This window comes from Parus major, chromosome 26, assembly GCF_001522545.3.
Source record: "Parus major isolate Abel chromosome 26, Parus_major1.1, whole genome shotgun sequence".
Classification (NCBI taxonomy): domain Eukaryota; kingdom Metazoa; phylum Chordata; class Aves; order Passeriformes; family Paridae; genus Parus; species Parus major.
In genome coordinates this window covers 3,033,902-3,055,953 of record NC_031795.1, presented here as the reverse complement: position 1 = coordinate 3,055,953, position 22,052 = coordinate 3,033,902, and the positions used below count along the sequence as shown (strand labels likewise).

The window sequence follows — 22,052 nt, the reverse complement described above, 5'->3', positions numbered from 1 at the left end:
TCTCTTTGCCTCCTGTCTCAGACTACGAGGCAGGAGTTCCTGCATCGCTTCACAGAGTATCTCAGGAGCCCTGGGCTGGCCTTAGCCAGCGCCGGGAAGGAGAAGGAGCGCGTGAGGAGCTGCCGAGACGGGACAGGCCGGGCGCGGGCGGCAACGCCGCCATCCCTGGCACAGGGCAGGTACCGCTGGTAGCCCCGGCAGGCTGGGGCAGCGGGGCCTTATGGCTTCAGCGTTGACAACGCGCATGCGCTGCCGGCTGCGCCCCCGTGCATTGGCCGCCCGGCGGCGCGCGCTGCCCGGCCCAGCCCGGCCCAGCCCGGAACCTCTATGGCGGGCGCGGCCCGCTGTGCGCGGCCGGGGTCTGCGCCGCTGTGCGGGGTGCGCGGCGCCGGTGGCGGACTCGGGCCCGGCGGGTAGCTCAGGTCGGTGTGGGGGTTGGGGGGCGGTGGCGGCCGGGCTCGGGAGCCACCTCAGCTCCCGGGTACCGTGCGGGGGGAGCTCCCCGTGTCCCCGCCACCCCCGGGCCCTGCCCTCCCCGCTGCCTCCGCAGCCCGTGCCACGGTTTCCCCGGTCTCTTGGGGGGACAGCGGTGCGAGGCCGCCGCAGCGGCCACGGGGCAGCGCACAGGAGCCGCAGCCTGGTGTGGGGAGCGCGGGGCGAGGCGGCACCGAGCGGGCACCGAGCCGGGCTGCGCCCCGAGTGGCGGCGGGGACGGACGGGGCGCTTTGCCTCGTTCCTGGAAATCAAACGATCAAATATTTGGTTATCTCAGAGGTCGCTCATGAAGAACGCGCTGTAGCTCCTTTGAAAGATAACCTATCAGCAGAGAACCTCTTTAGCAAAATGTTCTTGTGGGGGTGTGGAGGCTTTAGCATCGTTTGCTTAGAGCCTTGAAACTCTCCCTTAGAAGGCTGGGAATTAGTCAGGAAAGGGAGGAGAGAAAGACGATGCTTCCAGGGATAAAACTCATCACCCTACCCCTGCTGCACAGGACATGCTCAGCCTGTAGGTTCAGGATTTAAAGTACTTAGAAACCCTGCAGATCATTTGGAGGACAGAAAGGGCTCAAATGTGTGTAACATTTGTCCTGTCTCTAAGAAGAGTCTGTCAGTTCACTGGCATAATGAGCTTTATTTCATATTTGGCTGTGGAATAGATTGTTATCCCTCCCTGCCTTTAGTGTGTGAAGAATGCAGCATTGTCCAGCTTAATCCTTTTTAGCCTTAAAAGTCTTTTGAGGCCATGCAAGCCTTTTCTAGTGTGCAAAAGTGGAGAAACTAAAGGAGAAGGAAAAACTAAGGGGAGAAATTGAAATGGAATTGTTCCTTTTACTTAAGGCTCCCAGCAAAGACGACAACCCCGTATCCCACAGGCCCCTGGCTCTGGGCCCCAGTGCTCCCAGGCAGGATCCATGTGTGGGGAGTCGGGGCAGGATGGAGAGCCTGGGGCTGCCAGCAGTGACCCTTGGGGATGGCACCACGGCCTACCTGCAGCAGGCTGGCAGAGGTAACATAGCCTTGGACTGCCAGGGCTCAGAGTCTCTTCCTGGCTCTGAAATTAAAGTCAGACTCACCAAAAGCGCCCCTTACGGCATGGGAGCTGCCACACGTGCATGGCCACTTCACACGGGCAGCTGGTGACTCTTGGATTTGCACTGAAGTCTGATGTAAAAAAAAATAGAAATCAAACATGTCTCTGGTTTGGAAATGAAGCTGTGGAGATGGGAGAGCTGTTGCTGTAGAAAATAAAGGTGCTGTTCAGACTAGAAGAACCCCATTCTTTCCAGGGTTGCTGTGGACAGGGAGCTGATGCTGTGACCTGCAGTGCTGTGCTCCACCAAAACTTCCCTTGGACTGAGCAGGTGGTTTTACATCACTGGTGTGCACAGAGTTTGGTTCACAGCAGTGCTTTTTTCACTCAAAGAGGTGCCAAATTCCACATCTGCCCTTACTCTGGTGTTTGTGAGGTGCCCCTTTCTCCAGCACCCGCTGCTCCCAGACAGAGGAGTACTCTGTTTCCCAGCCTGCAGAACAGGATGGAGGAGTTGTGCAGGTCCATGTCCTGGGGTTGCTCTCTTGCTTTATTTTCTGTGCAAACTCACTGCAAGGTTATTACACATGTGGAACTGGGCTGTCTTGGAACCATCAGGTTGTGTGACACCCCCTCCCCCCCAACATTATGCTCCAGGTGAAACCAGCCTGGATTCTCCATGTTCAGTGAGATGGAACAAAGTCCTCTCTGCATCAAATCATTTGGTAACTAAGTCATTATTAGGGTTTGCACAGAGTCAGGCTTTGGCAGAGTTCAGTCTCTAAAGCCTGAACAGTCTCTACAGCACTGGCAGCACTTTAGGCCCTTTAAGGTGCTGTAATTGTTTCCTAACAGCTGAGCCTCTGCCAAAGTAGTAGATAACTCTCCAGGCACTTGCTGATGCTACTTAGCGCACCTAGTTGATTTTTTTTTCTTCCAACACAAGTGTAATTGCTTTCTCTGTATGTTCTGTCTTTCTTCTCCTTGGCACGAGGACCTGTGAGGGGCAGCTCCTCAACAAGGAATGCCGGAAGGTCTTTGTCCTGTGTCCTGTCTAGAAAAGTCCAATGCCAGCATTTTTGGGAAGTGGAGCCCCTCTGTGGGGGAAAACTGATCCATATCAGCCCAGAAATGACAATTCCTCCCTTTTGGAGGAGTGTGGGAAGTAAGTGGGACAGGAGGACTGGGCTCAGCAGCTGATGGATGGCATGTTTTAACTGTTCCAGGTGAAAAGCTGATTGAAGGGCAAGTCATTGAACTTGAAGATGGGACCACAGCTTATATCCATCAGGTGACAGTTCAGAAAGGTGAGGAACACACATTCCCCTCTTTCTGTTTGGAAGGACACTGTAGATGTGGCTGCAGCTCTCAGTGCTCCAGCATTTGGGCTCCTCTGTCAGTTCCAGCTTTCAGAAGTCCATGTGAGCTTAGGGCTTTCGTTGGGGTTTTCTTTCTTGTGGTTTTGAAGCTGAATAAACAAGGACATTGCCTGTAAAGCTTTTAGCAATCTGATGAGAAGGTGAATTTGGTGGAGGTGGAGACAAATGTTTAAGTGTCATTTCACCTGTGGGCTCTCCCTATTGTAATACCACAAGTCCAGTGCTCTGTGTACTGTGTTGGTGCCAGCCACTTAGTACACACAGAGCTTGTTTCATGTGGGAGCAGTTGGACAGGAATTTCCTCTGAAGTGTGGGATAATATATTACTTCTGAGATAGGTGTTGGTTGAGGGGGTCATGTGGGGATTGTTTGGAACAATGCCACCTTGGTCCTTGACCCATCAGCCAATGTCATCTCTGAAATCAGGTAACGTTAGTCTGAGAGGTGTTGGGAATCCAGTTCATGGTGGCAGGCACCAAAGTGGCACAGAGGAATCATCCTTGGCCATGCTAAGATACAAAAGGGCAGGTAGAAAGAGCTCTGTTACTTTGGGCAGTCCTTCCTTGATGCTCCCAAGTTCCTTGTATGCCACCTCCCTCTTCTGTTCTCTAAAGGCTTCTTGAAATTGATGTTTTGTAGCTGGCTGTGCCCCTTTCACCTCTTCATCCACTTCCCTGCCTTCACATACACAGTGAGAGGGGTTCTCCTTCTCACCCCTTCTTCCCCTGCCATAGGATGTTTGTGTTCTCCTTCACACACCCCATGCCAGAGCCATTCTTCTTGTCTGGGATGTATGTCTAATAATTCATATAATTCATATGTCATATACTTCAAAATGTCTGCATTGAGGCACTGCATTACTCCTTTGAGCAAAGGAAGAGGCAAATTGTGCATGAAGCCTTGAAAACCTCATCATTCGCATCAGAAGGGCTCAAATGGTGCCTTAAAACCTACAGCTGTGGTTGCCTTTCAGGGCAAGCAGGCAGCCCGGTGTCCTCTCCTGTCTGAACTGCCACAGTATTCCCCATCCTGACTCCTTCAGGAGGGTGTGTGGATGTATTTCTTTTCTTTTAGACGCTGTGGCTTTTGAAGATGGGCAGCCAGTGGTACTGGAGGATGGCAGCATGGCCTTCATACACAGCACAGCTAAAGGTAAATCACTCCCTGATCTTTCCCTGGCAGCTGGAGAGAAGCTGCTGAAATATCTCAGGTTTCCATGGCTGGGGAGCTGAAGCACTTTTTTTCTGCCTCACACTGAGCCTTTTTTCAGCTGAATTTTTTTCAGCTCTTTATCTGAAAGTTTCCTCCTGCAGAGAGTTATGAGCCTGGCACATTCCAGGCTGTCCAGCTAGAGGATGGCTCCACTGCCTACATCCACCATCCTGTCATCGTGGCACCTGGCAGCACCATCCTGGAAGTGCAGACAGAAACTGGGCTCAAAGAGTTGGCTGGGGATGAGGAAGATGATGGCTTTGATGTGGACACCATTAATGCATTGCAGCAGTATGGCAGGAAGGTGAGGGCACAGCATCTCTTGGCCTGAGTTTGTGCCCTCCCTTCAGCAGTGCTTGTGTGCATCTGTCTGGCAGCAGCAGCTTTGAGAGAAGCAACTGGAAGGGCTCCAGTGTGAGTGCCACTGCTGAGGGGTGCCTGGCAGCGGGGGACACAGAGCCAGGGCTGTTTGGTGCCATGGAGTGCTGGGCCTGCCACCCTTAACCTGCTGCAGGCTCAGGTCTAGGAAGGGAGGAGAGCTGCTGTGATACAACCTTCGGTGTGTCAGCAGTGGCTAAGCCATGGCCACTGTCCCATGGTGACGAAGGCCTCAAAACCAAAACAGCTTCACATCCTGATGTGCAGTCACTCCAGTGTCCCACCTCAATATCCCAGGTACTGCCTTTTTCTCCCATCTCCATAGTGCTGTGGAGCAGGGGCTGCCAGGAGGGTGCTGGGAGGGTGAGCTGGGCACAGACCTTCCTGCCATGGCAGGCCCAGCCCCTACTCTCTGGGGAAGGGTGGGGTGGCACTGTGGCTGTCACTGCCTTCCTGCTCCACACTCTGCAGGGAGGCACAAGCAGTGCTTGTGCTTCTTCACACACAGGGGTCTGATGAGGAAGAAGAGGGAGTGACAGACACCTGCCATATGAAGAGTAAGGACTCCAGCAACATCCCTTCCCAGGTCTGAATTTTTCAGTGACTGGAACTAGGCTGAACTCTTCTTTGCCACTAATTATAAAAGCGTTGTGGCTTCTCTGCCGAGTTAGCAAACACTAACTGCACATATTTCAAATGAGCTGAGAAAGGGAGTTTCGTGTCTAACAACCCCCAGTGAGCTGGGAAGTAGGAGGGGAAAATGCAGGTTCCTAGAACCCTGTAACCAGGGCTTCACCAGGTGGGTACAGGCTGGTTTGTAGGAACATGTCTTTGGAGGATAGGATTTGTTTGTAGGAACATGCAGGAGTGCATATATATGGCAAGGAGGGAAATATTTGTGTGGGCTTGGTGAAGCTGTGGTGCCTTGCTGGATTGATTCCACTACTTGTCTCAGCAGGATTTGCAGGAGGAGGAGGAGGTGCAAAACAACAGGAAGGGGCAGCAGGTTGGCAGCAGAGCTTTCCACTGTGGGTACAAAGGCTGTGACCACCTCTACACCACTGCCCACCACCTCAAGGTAAAGCAGGTGACATGGCAGTGTGCAGGCCAGGCCAGTCCCAGGTTACACTGCCAGAGCAGAATGCTCCGTTGTGTGCAGCTGAGTGATATGCTGAGCTCCCCTAGAGACCCAGATGTGTCAATTGGCCAAGGTGAAATCCAACAGGGAATTTCAAATTCTCTCCACCAGCATTTTTCCAGTTTTCCTTCTTCCTTGCCTTGGACCTCATTCTAGGGACCTGTTCTTTGTTTCCCAGGTACATGAACGTGCTCACACAGGTGACAGGCCATACACATGTGACTTTCCAAGTTGTGGGAAAGCATTTGTTACAGGTAAGAGTTTCTGTTTAGAGCAGATTTTGTTTTCTGTCCAACCCAATCCCTGCTGAGCTTCAGTCCTAACTCTGGTGCAGTAGAGCACAATAATCTAGAGCATCTAAAGCTCTAGGAATCACAGGGAATCACAGCACAGGACTTCATTGATTGTGGGCAGATAATGGTGGAAGCAAGGTTGGGAGTAGTGTTAATGTTGGTTATTTCTTCTCTTTCAAGCTTTGCAGAGACAACAGACACTCAAGTGCATGGACTGAGGGGTGGTTCTCAGCTTGTAATTGTGTTTCCTTCTCATTAGAAAATTAGTTGTGGTCTCTGTCCTGGACAGGGTATGGGCTGAAGAGCCATGTGAGAACACATACAGGTGAGAAACCCTACAAGTGTCCAGAAGACATGTGTAGCAAAGCCTTCAAAACCTCCGGGGATCTGCAGAAACACTTCCGCACGCACACAGGTGAGCAGCACGGGGGAGGAACTGCACAGGGGGCAGCCCAGTGAAAGGGTCTCCAGGGCACTCCAGGTGGCTGGGTGGTGGCAGGTCTCACCCACATCGCTCTGTCTGTGCAGGTGAGCGTCCCTTCAAGTGCCCCTTCGTGGGCTGTGGCCGCTCCTTTACCACGTCCAACATCCGCAAGGTTCACATCCAGGCGCACACGGGCGAGCGGCCCTACGTGTGTGCAGAGCCTGGCTGTGGCAGGGGCTTCACCAGTGCCACCAACTACAAGAACCACATGAGAATCCACACAGGTGGAAGGGAGCAGCAGCTGGGAGATTGGTGGGGCTGGAATAGGCATTCCATCACAAGAGTGGATCTGAGGGAGCTGGAGGAAATAGTGGGAATTGCTTTATTGGATTGATTATTGTTCCAGCAGTATGTCTCCAGCTATTTGTTCTGGTGAGGAATCCCTCTCCAGAGCATGAGGAGAGTGAAGCTCAGCTCTGTGGCCTCTGCCCTAGGAGAGAAGCCATACCTGTGCACCGTGCCAGGCTGTGGGAAGCTCTTCACAGAGTACTCCAGCCTGTACAAGCACCACGTGGTGCACACACACTGCAAGCCCTACACATGCAGCAGCTGTGGCAAGACCTACCGCCAGACCTCCACACTGGCCCTGCATAAGCGCAGCAGCCACGGCGAGCTGGAGGCCACCGAGGAGAGCGAGCAGGCCCTCTACGAGCAGCAGCAGCTGGAGGGTGAGCAGCCACTCCCCCCCCATCAAGGTGTGGCAAAGAGGAGGGAGGTGTCAGAAAGAGCAGGCACGTTCCTCTCAGACCCAAGTGTGTGCCGTGTTCTCCTGCCTCCCCATCAAATCCAGATCTATTGGAAGGTCCTTGCTGTAAAGTACAGGTTGGGAACAGGCCCCTGCCCATTCTGTGGTACAGGGAGAGGTAAAGGCCCTTCTTGCCAGGCCATCGCTGTGCTGGCGTCATCATGGTCTTGTGCTCTTTTGTGCTGGCCTTTGAGGCCACAGGCAGGTCCAGAGTCTAAGCATGTGCTTTCACTGCTCTTCCCCTTTGATCCAGCTGCTGCGGCTGTTTACAGAGGCTCTCCACTGAGGAGTCAGCATATTGCTTTCCTGTCAGAGAGGGAGGAAGATGAAGAGGAAGATGCTGTTCCTACACAAGTCTCACTTATCTCTCAGGATGGGACAGAGCAGGTATGGACATGGACAGCCTCCAGCATGTCAGGGACAGCAGTTATTATCTGAAGTGAGATTCTGTCTCTACTCAGCCATGGTGTTCTTTGCAGACCCTTTTTCCAGCATTTTTTCAGACCTTGGAGCTTCCTGGGCTCTTTCTGCCCTGAGGCCTCCCTCCTACAGCCTCACCCACTGCTGCAGTGTTGGTTTGAGGGTTCTCTGGCCCTGATGCCCCCTTACTGATGTGGTCTCTGGGTGTTTGTGACTGGCAGCCCTTGGCTCCCTGCAGCTCCCCAGCTCTGCTGACCCAGGCTGGATCTGGAGATGTTTTGTCATCACAGCAGTGCTTTTCTTGTACTTCCCTCCACCAGCTGCCCCTGTGCTGACTGGAAAAAACTTCCTTCTGTGGCACGAGGCAAAGGAAACAGCTGCCACCAGTGACCTGTTTCCTCTTAGCCTGAGATGCTCCTGATGCTGCAATGCACAAAGTTGTCTCCGTTCAGGCTTGAGACAAAAGGCTGAATGGGAAGGGGAGATATGGTAGAAGGAGGAGGGCTGAAGACCCAAGCTCTGACTTCTCTGTCATCAGTTTTATCTGTGGCCCTGGGCAACGTCCTTGGAGTTCCCTGTGCCTTGAGTCTTGTAGAGACTGTTTCCTCCTTTCCCAGACATTGCTGAACTCAGGAGTTGCCTAAGACTCCCTGAGCATCTGCTGTCATCCCCAGGTCAGTCTGTCTCAGGAAGAGCTGCAGGCACTGGGCAGTGCCATCAGCATGGTGACGCAGAGCAAGGCCCTCGCTGTGCCTGAGGGAGAGCTGGCCAGTGGTGACACTGGGATCATGACTGTGGCCAACACCAATGGGACTGAGGCAAAGGAGGTACAGACAAAGCTGGGACTGTCCCCGATTCCTCTGCTAGATAAGAACTGCATTTTCTTTTAAAACATGATCATCTGAACTTTTCCCAGGTGACCATAGTCGCCTCTGGGGCAGTGGTGTCAGAGGAATCAGACATGGCCCTGCTCTGTCATATCAGCAGGTGGCATTGCTGGCCACCTCCCATGGCACCCACATTGCTGTTCAGGTACCACATGGCACTTGCCACCATCCCCTTCACTCCCTGGCCACCTGATGCCTGCAGCACTTGCCCTCTGGCCCTGCTGCATCACTGCTTGCCCAGGGGGCTTGCTCATTCATTCACAGATGCCCTGTGTGCAGAGGACAGCAGGGACATCCTTCTGGGATTGCAGAATGCCCCTTTGTAAACAGCCTCTGCTTCCCATCTGTGTCACCCACCTGTGTCACCCCTCTGTCCTGCTGGGAGCCACCCTGAGCTGCCTTTTGGGGGTTCAGCACTCACTCTCTCCCCCTTCCCTCCCCCAGCTGGAAGAGCAGCAGAGCCTGGAGGAAACCCTTAGCATGGCCACAGCAGTCATCCACTACAAGCCAGTGGCAGCTGACACAGCCCTGCCTGAGAAGGGCAGCTGAGGCCAGCAGAGTAGTCGGGGCAGGGGGAGTGGCAGCCCCAGGCTGCCGTGTGCAGGGGAGGCGGGTGCTGCAGGCTGGACATGAGGCAGGGACCATGTGTGAGCCAGTGCCAGCATGTGCCCTGTTCCAGCCAGGACACTGACAGGGCAGCACAGCTGGGGTGACCCTGTCTGAAGGGCTCTTCCCTCCAGGGAGGGAAGGCAAATACACTGGGCTGCTGCCTGTTCCTGGGCTCTGAGCAGCAGCCCTCTTTTGAGGGGCACTTCCTGCCCTCTCCCTCTAGGAATGGTCTGACAGCTCCCCTTTCTTGCCCACCCCTCCAGCTCGGGCGAGTGGGCAGCACATGCACAGAAGCAATAAAGACCCATGAGAGCAAGCCCAGGCTGTCCTGAGCTCGGTATGGAGGGTGGCCAGCTCCTGTCACTGGGGCCAGCACTGGGATGACTCCACCAGCAGTTCTCCCATCTCTTTGTCATTCTCCTTTCTCAAGCAAGGCTTCCATGGCAGACTCCTTGGCTGTGTACCAGAGCTGCCAGCACTTACCAGGAGCTGAGCTAGACCTGGATGTAAATGCTGAGTTGAAATAAAAAAATTAAAATTTTGTTTTTAAAAGGACCCCCTTTCTCTTTGGTGGAAGCTGGGAGGGGGTGGGATGAATGTTGGTGTTTAGCAGCTGTAAGAATTAAGGACATTGAGGAGATTTGAGATTTGTGGAACTGACCAAACATGTCCTGCCAAAGCAGCAGCTGTCCCAGGGGAGGGCTGTGAGCCCCCCTAGCATGGGGCTAGGAGTGGCTAAGACATGTCCTTGAAATCTCAGTTCAGGCCTTGGCTCTTCCAGGGACACCAGCAAGACTAGATTTAGGGATTTGTGTCTGTGAACACATCCTACATCCTCCCTTGAGCTGGGAGAGAGACCTGGGCTGGTGTCCTGCTCCCACAGGTGCCTTCAGCCCCTCCCCTGCCACGGGTGCTGGGTGGACAGAGCTGGGGAAGACCTTCTAGATCCTCGAGCCCAGCAGTGAACTTGAGCCTGGCTCACGGCATCGCGTGGGTCGTTGTTTGGACATCCCAGAGGAGTTTGTAGAGAATGATATTTCCGCAGGCACGGAACGGGCACAGCCCAAGACGATGCCACAGGCTGAGTCTCCGCTCGCCTAGTACGATCCCTTCCAAAGGCAGCGCTCCCGCTGCGAGGGGAAGCTGCTGCTTGAGCCACGGCGGGGATTTCTCTCCCCAAAACGCAATTTATAACGGACGTTTTGATCTCTGTGCCGAGGTCAGCAGAGGCTCGATGAGCCCCGGTCGTGCGGGGAGCGGCGATGGAGCCCGAGGGGTTCCCGGGGCGCCCCGAGCAGGCGGCGCTCCCGCCCCGCGTCCCGCCCGCCCGGGCGGCTCCAGGAACCGGATCCGCGGGCTCGGCAGAGCCGCCGCCGCCGCCGCCAGCCATGGACCTGCGAGCCGAGCTGCTCAAGTCCATCTGGTACGCCTTCACCGCCCTGGACGTGGAGAAGAGCGGCAAGGTCTCCAAATCCCAGCTCAAAGTGAGTCCCCGGGGAGCTCGCACGGATGGAGGGTGGGCAGCAGGCGGCGGAGCGAGTCCGGGGCTGCTTTACATCCTCGCCGGATGAAATTGTATTTACATCCCCACGGAGAAATTGTTAAATATTAAGATCAATAAGATCTTGTTGTTGCGTCCACGTTAGTTCTGGTGAAGTTCTTAGGCTCGGTGGCATCTTCCTTTAAAAAAAAGGGGTGGGAGGGAATTCATGCTGAAATGTGTTTTCTAGGTGAAAATTATAAGAAATCTAAATTTAGTTATCGATTTCTTGTGCTTTTATGGCAAACTAAGAGCCCAAACTCTGTTTACATTTTCTTGCTTGCCTGAGCATCTGTGTTTCTCCTTGCTGAGCCAGTAGGTTGGGAGGTAGGGACAGGTTGTTTTTAAACAAAAACTCCTCAGTGGTGTGGCCAGAAATAGAACAGCACTTTAAAGAACTCTCCACTTTCCCCTCTCCCTAGCCTTAGCAGCTTTCAGAGGGCTCATGCCCTCAGCCCTTCATCAAGCCCATCATAGCTTTAAAAAACTTTTTGTCTGCCCCCGGGCCAGGATTGCTGAAACTCACCAGGGAACCCCTTGGCTCTGAGAATAATTGATTTTTTAAACTTTGCACACGGTGGGAATGTGGTTTTTTGGTCTGTTTTGGTTCTTAGGCTGGCACTGGGGTTGGAAATGCTGGTTGGTACCAGGGTCTGAGATGAGAGAAGAGACCTGAGCAGGAACATGCTGAGCACAGGGAGGTATTGCGTCAGGACTTGGAAGCTGCTGCCAGTCTGCAAAACCAGCTTTGAACCACTGCAAAAAGACACACTTTTCCTCTATTCCCTCTATTTTATAGGGCTTCCCTAAGACACACTGCAGGGAAGGTGCTGGACTTTGGGAGGGGCGTGTTTTGCCCCAGAATTAAGAGTTTTATTTGAGGGGATCTGGAGGAGTAGCAGCAGGAGGCAGATCCTTCCTGCTCAGCCTTTGCAGCTGTGAGCCTTCAGCTGCCTCCCAAACTCGTGGCATGTACCCTGCGAGCCACACTCACCTGCTAAAACTGTAGAAATAGCTGAAGGAATTAAGGGAAAACCCTAAAGTAGGCCAGAGCTTAATTCGGTTTGCTAATCCTTAAGAGGGGCTTGCTGTGCTCCCTTCACAGCATCCCCTGCACCACTGCACTGGGTCCAGAGCCTGGCCCAGGTGTGCGATGGACCCAAAAGCACCAGCAGTGCTTGTCCTGTGAGATCTTTATCACCAGTGACGATGCTGAAGGCACAGAGACTCTGATTTTAATGGCAGTTTCATGGACAGTTCGTGTAGAGTCTGCAAACTGGTGTAGGGGCTGTGGTGATGCTGGGGATGTGACTTTGTCCAGGGAGACACTCCAGAGGGGAAAGGATTTTCTCCCATGCACCTTCAGTGACAGGATGGGTGGGTGGCAGGTCATTGAACAGCAAAGCTCAGCCCTGGATGACTTTCCCACTGTCTCAAGGCCAGGGAGAGCTTGTTTCCACCCCCAAAAACACTCGAGTTTGCCCCAGCCTACACAGGCCAGCCGCAGTTCAGTGAGGAAGGAATCCAGGGTCCTGCAGCTCTGAGCAATAAAGTGTTAAAGCCACTGAGCCCTCTCCAAACTCCTCCAGGGTTGCTGAGCCCTGAGCCAGGCTGTGCTCTGCTTCCTCACCCGGGCGTGTTGCTGCACGAAGGGTCTTGAACAGGGGTGGGAGAGACACCAGGTTTGCACCTACAGGACAGAACCAGCCTCAGAGCTGGGTGGGAGCATCCTGGCAGAGCAGGAGCCAGCGGCTGGGCTCCAGCCACACTCCAGGCAGTTGCTGTGAACATGTCAGGGTTTCCAGCGTGGAAGGTGCAGCTGTGGGAAGCCGTTGGGCTCCTTGCAGCCACTTCTGCATAGGCAGGCATGTGCAGATGCTGCTGTGAGTGTAGGTGCGTGTGTGTGCACAGGAAGGAAGGACAGCTTGCGGTCGGGTGCTGCACGCCCAGCGAGGCCGGGTAGTTTTGCTCCCAGCACAGGCACACCACCAGCCCTGTTTTTGGGATGCGTTTGTGCTCAGTGCCATTGCATCCCCCTCCCCGGCCGGTCTGGAAGGGCTGTGGATACGGGATGGGGTGTGGTTCCTCAGTGTGGCCATGCCTGGCTGGAAATACCAAGAACTGCCCTGGTGCTTTTGGGGCTGCTCCTGGGTGATGGGCGTGACAGCGGTGGGAGAGGGTGGAGAACAGAAACAAGGTTAGTGCTCAGAGGAATCAAGGGCACTAGGAGGAGTCAGGCAGACCCCTGACCCCCTGGCCATCCCCTGCATTACACAGGGTAAAGGTTGTACCAGCAAACTGCTTTTGTAGCATCCCTTTCCCCTGTTGATATTCTTCTCCTGTCACTGTTTCAGAGCCTGCAAGGGTTTCTCACCTCTCTTATCTCCAGTCATGCCACCGTTGACCAGGCCAGGGCTTTCCTCCCCATTTGTCAGTGACAGCCCTGTGAGAGGAGGGGCTTTGGGTCACAGGATGTCAGGATGGATGGAGGAGCTCAGGGTGCCACTGGGCTTTTTAGGGGTGCTCTGGGAGGAGGGGCAAAGGATGGAGATGAGGGCCCACGTCAGAAACACAGAATGCTCCCCAAACTTTGAATTCATCCTGATGGATTTGTTACCTGGAGGTAACAATCCTGGAGGATGTCCATGAGATTCCCAGGCCTTTCCACCACTGTGTGGACCCTGGGGCTGCACTGCACCCCAAAAGGCACAGCCATAGCAGCAGTGCTCCAGGCTACAGCCCTGTTGTGTGAGCACAGGGTGGAGTCCTGCTGATCCCATTGGTCCAGAGGGTGGAAAAGAGAACGAAAATCTGGTTGAACAAGAACTGTCTCCAGCTGCAGCAGCTATCATGGCCTCAGGCATCTCTTCTTCTGCTGGGAGAAAATTTCCAGCCCTGCATAGAGTAAGGATGCTGTTCCATCATCTCCAGCCCCTCTCTTGAACCCTTGGTAAGCTGCATTGGCAGATCCATGCAGCGGGGAGGTGTCAGTCTGGGACACTCATTTAACCATCTCCTGCTTCAGGGATGTAAAGGCAAAGAGAGCACCACCTGCCCAGCATCACAAACTAGAGATGCTGGTGGTGCTCATGGGCAGTCTTGCTCCAGGCTTTCCAGCACATGGGAAATACATGAGCTTGTGAACATGCTTTATTTGGGGGGATTTGAACAAAACAGGCTGTTGGTGAGTCTTGCTGAGTATTTCTGGGGAAGGTGCATCTCCAGATCTCCATTGTCTGCTTCTATTCCAGACAAAACCTTTGCTTAGTTTCTCACCAGTTTTTCCTATTTTCATGTTTCCATCTTTCTGTGCCCCCAGCAGTGGCTGCTGGTTGTGCCAACTGCATAGCTTGGGGTGGCTTATTAGCTTTTCTTAGAGCGAGTCCTGTTTGCTCTGAGAGGTTTGAAACTTATTTCAAGAAATAAGTTCCTCATGTGCCAAGAAAAGAAACTAATGTGGAAAAATCCTCAATTTTTGCCTGTTTCTAAATGATTCTCTGAGGTTTACATTTGGAAGTTATGCCAAACCCAAACCTTGAATCAATGCTGTGACTGCTGGGAGGTGATGTCATGCAGGGCACAGTCCCCAAGGGTTGAGTGAGGGGGTGACACCTTGGGGATGTGCTGGGGCAGGGCTGGAGGTTGTTCACCTTCTCAGCACCCCTTGTCTTTGGCCAGGTGCTGTCTCACAACCTGTACACAGTGCTGTGCATCCCCCACGACCCCGTGGCACTGGAAGAGCATTTCCGCGATGATGATGATGGGCCAGTGTCCAGTCAGGGCTACATGCCCTACCTCAACAAGTACATCCTGGACAAGGTGAGTTCCTTGGTCATCCCCCAGACCTGTTATTCCTCATGTGAGGACAATGAGGTTCCTGGGAGCTCCCCTTAGCCCTTGGAAATCACATGCCTTGGTGGGTGGAAAGAGGGTGCAGAGAGATGGGGACTGCTCAGGTGAATGCCAAAATGAGTGAGAAATGTTTAATAGTCAGCATCTCCCTGGCAAGGATGAAGTCATATCTTTACATCATGGCTCTGGATGGAGCAGCATCTCTGCCCACATTTCCTGAAAGGCTCAGAGAGAGGAATCAGCCCCTTTTATCCTCTCCAGCCATGCTCAGATTTGAGGTGTAACCTCATTTGGAAATGAGGAGAGGGAGAAGGATGAGGTACAAGCAGGAGCAGAGTTGGGGTGGGCAGGGGCTTTCTCCCTTTCTTCTGCAGTTCAAAGACACTTTTGTCTGGGACGACCAGAGGTTGGTCTGTGGGTGCTGTTTCCTCCACACATGTGAGGAGAGGAACAATGACTGACAGCTTTCTTCCACTGTGTGCTCACAGAAAGAGGCCAGAACTGGGTGCAGTAACCCTTTGCTCCCCTGCATTCTTGTCCATGTGCCAGTCCCCATCCTTGTGCCCATCTTTGCCTTGCCTAGAGCTGGGCAGCAGCTGCCCAGCCTGGTCCAGCAATACTGATCTTGGCTGCAGGGCAAGCAAGGGCAAAGCCTTCCCCAGCTCCCTCAGCCCAGAGCAGGAGCTGCCCAAAGTCTGTCCAGCCCCATCTCCCCATCACAGAGTGGCCAAAATCCTTCCAGTTGCCCACGTGGTTCTCTGGGAGGTGATCTTTAAATCCACCTCTTCTGATTTCACCATGGCTAATAGAATCCCAGAGGCAGCCTGAAAAGGGGAAGTGGGTTTTCCTAGTAAGAGAAGCTTTTAGCTTTTGCCACCTGAAGGTTTTCCTCCAGCTTTGCTGCTACAGGCCAAAGTTTGCTCCTGTGCTGGCGGTGCATGACTCACACAGCTGGGATAGGGCACCCAGGGACAGCCAGAGCTCCTCTAATCCCCATCACAGTTCATCCATCTGCACCAAATGTGCTGCCTGGGGCAGCTCACACTGCCCAGACACAATTAAAGAACAGCAGCAGGGATGAGGCTGGTGGAGGCACCATTCCTTCTGGCTGCCCTCATGCCAGCACTTCACTCCTCAGTCCCTCTTTGTGCTTGAATGGGATAACAAGAAACTCCAAACCATGGAGGCACTGGGGAGGTGAGCTTGGAGAATGCCACATCATCCTGCCTGTGCTGCACCCCTGGGTTCCTGCTGGTGCTGCCAATCACCCCATGCTTCTCACTCAACAGATTCTAGGAGTGAGGATTTCTTCTCTCCAGCACTTTATCCCCCAGAACTCCCCTCCATAGCTCTTCAGCTCCCCACTCACCCCCTGACTCCTGCCTGCAGGTGGAGGAAGGTGCTTTTGTCAAAGAAAACTTTGATGAGCTCTGCTGGACCCTGACAGCGAAGAAGAACTACAAACCTGACCGGAATGGGAATAGCGTTGTATCCCACCAGGATGCTTTCAAGCTCTGGTGTCTCTTCAACTTTCTGTCTGAAGACAAATACCCCCTTGTCATGGTGCCAGATGAGGTAGGACCTGGCTCTCCCCCCATCTCTGTCCTCCCAGAGCTCCATGTGCTGGCAAAGCCCCATTTGTGGGTGACACATCCCATTATCACTTCCTGGCATGTCCCACTGCATCCTGCAAGATGTGGTGTTCCAGGGGATGAGAGAGAGGAGGCTGGGGGTGGGACAAGGGGGCTGTTTGCCCTGGACATCCCTACTGTACCCACAGCCACTCCCACCCTAAGAGGGGGACTTTAGAGGGGAGACTCCTCCAAAGTGCTGCTGCTTCTGCCTAGAGGGCAGTGGCAGAACAGACCTGGCTGTCCCTCTCTGTGGCCACTGCCACCCAGTGCTCAGCCCCTGCTCAGCATGAAGAGTGTTAAGGGTGAGGTGGCAGCCAAAGAAAAGCCTTTGTTAGTAATCTCCAAATTCCACAGCATTTATGGGGTAAGGTTCTCCTTTTCTCTGGGGTCAGATTAAATCCCCATGAGAAGGGGGGCAGATCTGGGGAGAATGCACAAGTGCAGAAGCCAAGAGTGGCCTCAGCAGAAGCAACTTGGCTGGGCAAATGGCTGCTGTTGCCTTGTACCACATCTGCCTCCTGAGATCAGCAGAAAAGTCAAAAAAGAAAAAAGAAAAAAAAAAAAAAAAAAGGAGAAAAAAGGCAAGAAGCACCATGCTGCACAGACGTAGGAGGGCAACCGCACTTCCTGTGCCCTGGGAGAGGTGTTTCCTGTTCCCCAGACCATGAAAAACTGATTCATCCTGAGCAACTGCATTCAATTCTTGCAATTGCAACTGCAATGCCCTTCTCACAATTAAATGACATAAAAAATCCAGCTGGGTGCGGGGACCCTGCTGTGTGTCACCTTCCTACATGGCTCCATGCAGTCACTCATTGGTCTCAGTCCCCAGACTGTGGGCAGAGGAAAGCTGGCAGCAAAACTTGAGATGGAGTAAGTCTTCCCTACATCATGTCAACCACCTTGGCTCTTTTTAGTTGCAGTTTTAGAATTATGCTCATCTCCATAGGGACCTGTGCCCCTGCTCCTCCCTAGTGAGTTTTGGAAAGCAGTGGTGCTGAGCTTCCTGTGGCTTTGAGACATCAGTCCTGAATGGGGTTCAGCAGTGTACTAGGGCTCAGCCTGTACTCCCTCAGGCTCTTGACTGCTACAGAGTTTTCTTACTCTGCAGACAAACCAGCCAAAATATCCCAGCCTTGGGGTTAAAAGGGAAAACCTCCCACTGGAGGTCAAACACTAACCCAGTTCCAGTCTCCTGAGCCAGCCTGCTGCCTGGAATGCCTCAACCATCACAAAGGGTGATCCCTCTGGGATCAAGGTCTTGCATCTCCAGGCTGGAGAGAGATGAAGCCTTGGGCTCTCCAAAATGAGTTGATGGGGTGACAGCTCTGGCTTCATCCTGTCACTGTCTCACTCCCCACAGGTGGAGTACCTGTTGAAGAAGATCTGCACAGCCATGAACGTGGAGCTGAACTCCTGCGAGCTGGATGATTACCTGTCCCAGGAGCCACAGGGCCAGGGTGGCCTCACGGTCTGGCAGTTCCTCGACATGGTGAACTCGGGCCGGTTCCTGAGAGGCATCGAGCAGGAGGCCATCAGCATGGCTGTGGAGGAGGTGTACCAGGAAGTCATCGAGAATGTGCTCAAACAGGCAAGGAGCCCACATGTTCTGTGGCTCAAGCTTCATCCTGCTCCCACCCCGTTCTGATCTCTGTCTCTCGGGCACAGGGCTACCTCTGGAAAAAGGGCCAGCTGAGGAGGAACTGGTCAGAGCGGTGGTTCATGCTTAAGCCCAGTGTCCTGTCCTACTACACGAGTGAGGAACGGAAGGAGAAGAAGGGGAGCATCGCATTGGACAAGCACTGCTGCGTGGAGGTACAGCCCGGACCACACTCAGCTTGGGAATAGCAGACCCTTCAGATCCCTGGAAGGGAAGACCCAAGAACACGCAATTTCACATCCATGAGCATGGGAGAGCCAGTCCTGTGGCTGAAGATGGGGGGATAAGGTGGGATACAGTGGGTAACGCTGTGCTGGGTCCTCTCCCTGCAGGTGTTGCCAGACAGGGATGGGAAGAGGTGCATGTTCTGTGTGAAGACCTTGTCCCGCACCTACGAGATGAGCGCCTCAGACACCCGGCAGCGCCAGGAGTGGACACTCGGTCCGTGCCCACCCCACACCCCTTCCCCATGCCCCCTGCATGTCCCCACTGACCGTGCTGTCCCTCTCCAGCCATCCAGACTGCCATCCGGCTGCAGGCAGAAGGAAAGAAGTCCCTGCACAAGGATCTGAAGCAGAAGCGACGGGAGCAGCGGGAGCAGCGGGAGCAGCGCAAGGCAGCCAAGGAGGAGGAGATGCAACGGCTCAAGCAGCTGCAGGAGGAAAAGGAGAGGAAGCTGCAGGAGCTGGAGCTGCTCAAGGAGGCCCAGAGGCAAGCAGAGATCCTGCTGCAGGAGGAGGAGCAGCGGCGGAGGAAGCAGCACGAGGAGATGCAGAGAACCCTGGAGATCCAGCTGCAGGAGGCTGAGCAGGTGGGTACATCCCACATGAGCTGTGGTGCTCACGGGGTGGGTGCTTCCTTCTCCTTCCCTTGCCCGGGGCAGTCCAGGGGTTTGGATGTACAGTGCTGCTGCCACCCATTACCTCTGGGCTCTTTCGTGCCTGAGATCCCTTTGAGCAGGAGATGAGGACAACCTGCCTCAAGGGGCTTTAGCTGGGGACAGTGAGAGGCGAGTGCTGGTGCTGGGCTGCCAGGGAGCCCATTTCTGACCTCAGCACTGGCTCCAAATGACACAGTCTGTCTCCTGAGCAGGGAAACAGCTTTGCTTTGGACCTGTCACCATGGGCTGCTCTGGCCCCCTCCACCCTAAGTGGGTTCTGGGGACACTGATGGTGGCCTGGCCAACTGATGGCTCCTGTCCCTGCCGCAGGCTCGTGCCTCCATGCAGGCAGAGATGGTCCTGAAGGAGGCAGAGGCAGAGCGGCAGCGCAAGCGCATCCTGGAGCTGGAGGACATGCAGGAGAGGCTCCAGGAAGCCCTGCAGCAGGAGGTGAAAGCACGGCAGGATGAGGAGGCTGTGAGATATGCGCAGGCCAGGTAGGACTAGGGCATCCCTCCCCCTCCTTGTGCAACCCTTCTCTCAGGGCAGCAGCTGGGCATGGGGATGTGTTCCTCAGGGAAGCTCAGTGCTCCCGGGTACTGGGATGTGCTGGTGACTTCCCAGTATGCGGGCTGGGACAGGGAAAGCTGGTGGAAGAAGGGGGACATCCTCACCTCTTGCTCTTCATCGTCAGGCTACTGGCTGAAGAAGAGGAAAAGCTGAAACAGCTGATGAAGCTGAAGGAGGAGCAAGAAGAATATATCATCAAAACTCAGAGGGAGAAGCAAGTGCTCAAGCAGGAGATGGAGAACAAGAACAAGTGCCTGGAAGAGGCGCAGAAGCAGCTGGAAGAAGTGAGAGTGAACAGGCAGCGGGTGGACCAAGATGTCATGGTGAGCATAACATCCATGCCACATCTCTTCACACGGTGAACCCAGGGGACTTTCCACCCTCCCAGAGTCACCTCCATTCTGGAGAGGACCAAGCTGGAATTGCCATGGGTCAATTTCTGAGCTGCGCCATGTGCAGGCACGGTGTGATGCAGTGGCTGAGACAGGACAAGCAAGTCCTACCCTGAGGACAAAGCTCTGGTGTCCAAAGTGATGCTGACAGTTCGAGTGTGTGTGGGGTGGGGTTGGAGGGGGAGCAAAAGGTCTAGAGGAGGGTGAACTGGGTCTCCAGCCCAGAGGGAACCTCCAATCCAGCCTTACTCAGGGAGAGGAAACCTGTGCCCATGGTCCAGGATCAGGGGCAGTGGGGCAGCAGCTCACCCCTTTCCTCCATCCCCTGCCAGGCGGCCCAGCGGAAGCTGCGACAGGCCAGCACCAACGTCAAGCACTGGAATGTCCAGATGAACCGACTGATGCACCCCATCGGGCCAGGAGGTAAGAGACCAGCTGACTACCCTTCTTTGGACCTCCTAAGCACAGCCATGCTGGGGCATGAGCCCAGACCCCCACCCATCTTCCCCGTTCTGGGGGCATCTGGTGGCTCTCAGAGAAGATACCACAGTGCCTCCTGCAAGGAGGGACTCCACAAACTTTTTTCTGAGCCGAACACTCAGTTTGGACCCCAGGTAAACAACTCTCTTTTTCTGTCCACCCCCAGACAAGCGAACAAATGTGAGTGGCGGAGTCTTTGCTGGCTACCAGCCCCTTCTGTCACGGAGAGATTCTTCCCTCAAACTCAAGCAGAGGCTGGAGGATAAAGGGAGTGACCCCACGAGGGAAAACAGCAAGGAAAACGTGAGCAACGGTGGGAACAGCAGCGTGTTTCCACCTCCAGATGCGGACACCATGGCCACAGAGCCCACCAATTAGCCCACCAGGATGGCAGAGCCCAGCTGGGAATGGCAGGGCTCGGCTTGTCCCTCCAAGTGGATGGTCAGTGTGGTGATCTCTGGATGGAACTAAAGTGGGGACCAGCACAGAGCCTACAGGGGACTGCATAAGGCAGAGGTGCTCCCATTTCCATCAGTAAAGGGCTACAGCCACCATGTGCCAGGAGGCTCAGGCAACCCGGTGCTGGGGAGAGGGCAGTGGGACCTTCTCCTCTGGACTGCTGGACTCAATTCCTTGTACTCTGTTTTACATCCTCTACTTAAAAAGAGCTGCTGATGGGTCAGGACCCTGTGGCCTAAGGCTGCAGTTCCCTCTTGGTTTCTACAGCAGCCCTTCTGCATCACTCACTGTGCTGCAGGGTGTGGGGCCTTGTCACCAGCCAAGGACACCTGGACTGACCAGACGGGGCTTTCTTGTCACCCCCACACCATGCCAGGTGTCCCTAACCACTATGTTCCCTGGCAGTGATCATTAGTCCTGGAGTCACTTAGTTAGCAAAACTAACAACAATAAAGCTTTCGGAGCCACTGGCCACAGACCTTCTGCCCCACACACTAGTGGCTCTGCAGGCACCAGTCCTCTTTCCTTGGCAGTGCAGGGTTTGGATTCCCCCTGCATGAGCGCCCTTTGAAAGGAATCAGCCACAACTTGTGGAACGTGGCCCCACGAGCAGATTTTGGGTTGATGTGTGGAGGGCCAGGAAGGGCACAGAACAAAACAAAGAAGGCCCAATGGTGCCTTTGGGGTGTTCATAGTTTGGGGCATAGAGCCAGGGTCACCTCCGGAACAGGCCCTGGGAGCAAGCTCGGCACCAACTCCTTCTTTGCTCCGTTGCTCAGAGGTGACCTGAGTTCGTTATGGAGATTATGAGACGGCGCTGCCCTCGGTCTCACAGTGTTTCTCCCCCTCCGTTTTTTTCCACCGTGGCCGAAGGGCCCGGTAACAAAGCGCTCGGTGTGCCCGGGCTGCGGGGCGGCTCTGGCCCGCTCCCACGCGGCCGTGCTGACGCACAGCGGGGGCACGGGCAGCGCAGGGGCCGCGGGTCAAATGCATCGCCTCTCCCCCTTCCCTCTGCGCTGTAACACAGCGGGGTGGCCCTGAGCCGTCCCTTGTGGGCTCCCTGCCTGATCCGCACCCTGCCAACCAGGCCACTTAGACACAGCATCCCGCCACACTGCACGGGTTTTCTGGGCAGACTGAGCCCTTCCCAGCTCTGCCCCGAGCCTGGCCAATTGTTTTTTATCGAGGCGCGAGGGGGTCGCGGTGCGAACTGCTGGGGGCGAAGGGGGTCACTGGCGCTGCTCGGCCTCCTCGGGCGCGGAACCAATACTGGACCGACGCCGCCGCCGTATTGCACCGCCCTCAGGACGCCCCGCCCCTAATGGGGCCCCGCCCAGGAACACTCCGCCCCCAGAGTACAGCGCAGGCAGCGCCTACACTTCCCCTGAGGCCCCGCTCCCGGAGCGGCGTGCAGTGCGGGCTGCTCCCGGCAGGGGGCAGTACGGCGTGGAAGGGGCGGGGCCATTGCCGTGGTGACGCGGGCGCGAGGCCCCCCCCGGCGGAGGCGGTG

At 54.8% G+C, this 22,052-nt stretch overlaps 2 protein-coding genes across 6 annotated transcripts; both read left to right on the top strand.

The window, feature by feature from the left end:
- The first annotated feature begins 206 nt into the window (after positions 1-206).
- ZNF76 (zinc finger protein 76) lies at positions 207-8,360 on the top strand. 3 transcript variants are annotated; one of them, XR_004500264.1, is made up of 11 exons: positions 207-422; positions 2,757-2,837; positions 3,984-4,061; positions 4,223-4,425; positions 5,008-5,085; positions 5,458-5,577; positions 5,816-5,891; positions 6,220-6,345; positions 6,459-6,638; positions 6,764-7,082; positions 7,413-7,511. XR_004500264.1 is itself a non-coding variant. In XM_033519863.1 (11 exons), the coding sequence occupies exons 1-11, from the start codon at positions 221-223 to the stop codon at positions 7,595-7,597; spliced, it is 1,563 nt and encodes a 520-aa protein (XP_033375754.1). In that variant the 5' UTR covers positions 208-220; the 3' UTR covers positions 7,598-8,360. The 3 variants fall into 3 exon arrangements, 1 of the variants encoding a protein (XP_033375754.1); XR_004500263.1 differs by having other exon boundaries at positions 6,761-7,082; XM_033519863.1 differs by having other exon boundaries at positions 208-422; positions 6,849-7,082; positions 7,413-8,360.
- DEF6 (DEF6 guanine nucleotide exchange factor) lies at positions 7,452-21,021 on the top strand. 3 transcript variants are annotated; one of them, XM_015650679.3, is made up of 12 exons: positions 7,452-7,546; positions 10,300-10,559; positions 14,294-14,434; positions 15,857-16,042; positions 17,465-17,692; positions 17,770-17,916; positions 18,094-18,202; positions 18,274-18,572; positions 18,972-19,138; positions 19,336-19,534; positions 19,936-20,026; positions 20,250-21,021. In XM_015650679.3, exons 2-12 carry the CDS (start codon positions 10,338-10,340, stop codon positions 20,459-20,461), a joined length of 2,001 nt encoding a protein of 666 aa, XP_015506165.1. In that variant the 5' UTR covers positions 7,452-7,546; positions 10,300-10,337; the 3' UTR covers positions 20,462-21,021. The 3 variants fall into 3 exon arrangements, with proteins under 3 accessions (XP_015506165.1, XP_033375753.1, XP_015506164.1); XM_033519862.1 differs by having other exon boundaries at positions 7,483-7,546; positions 10,295-10,559; XM_015650678.2 differs by lacking the exon at positions 7,452-7,546 and adding an exon at positions 8,469-8,611.
- The last annotated feature ends 1,031 nt before the right edge of the window (positions 21,022-22,052 follow it).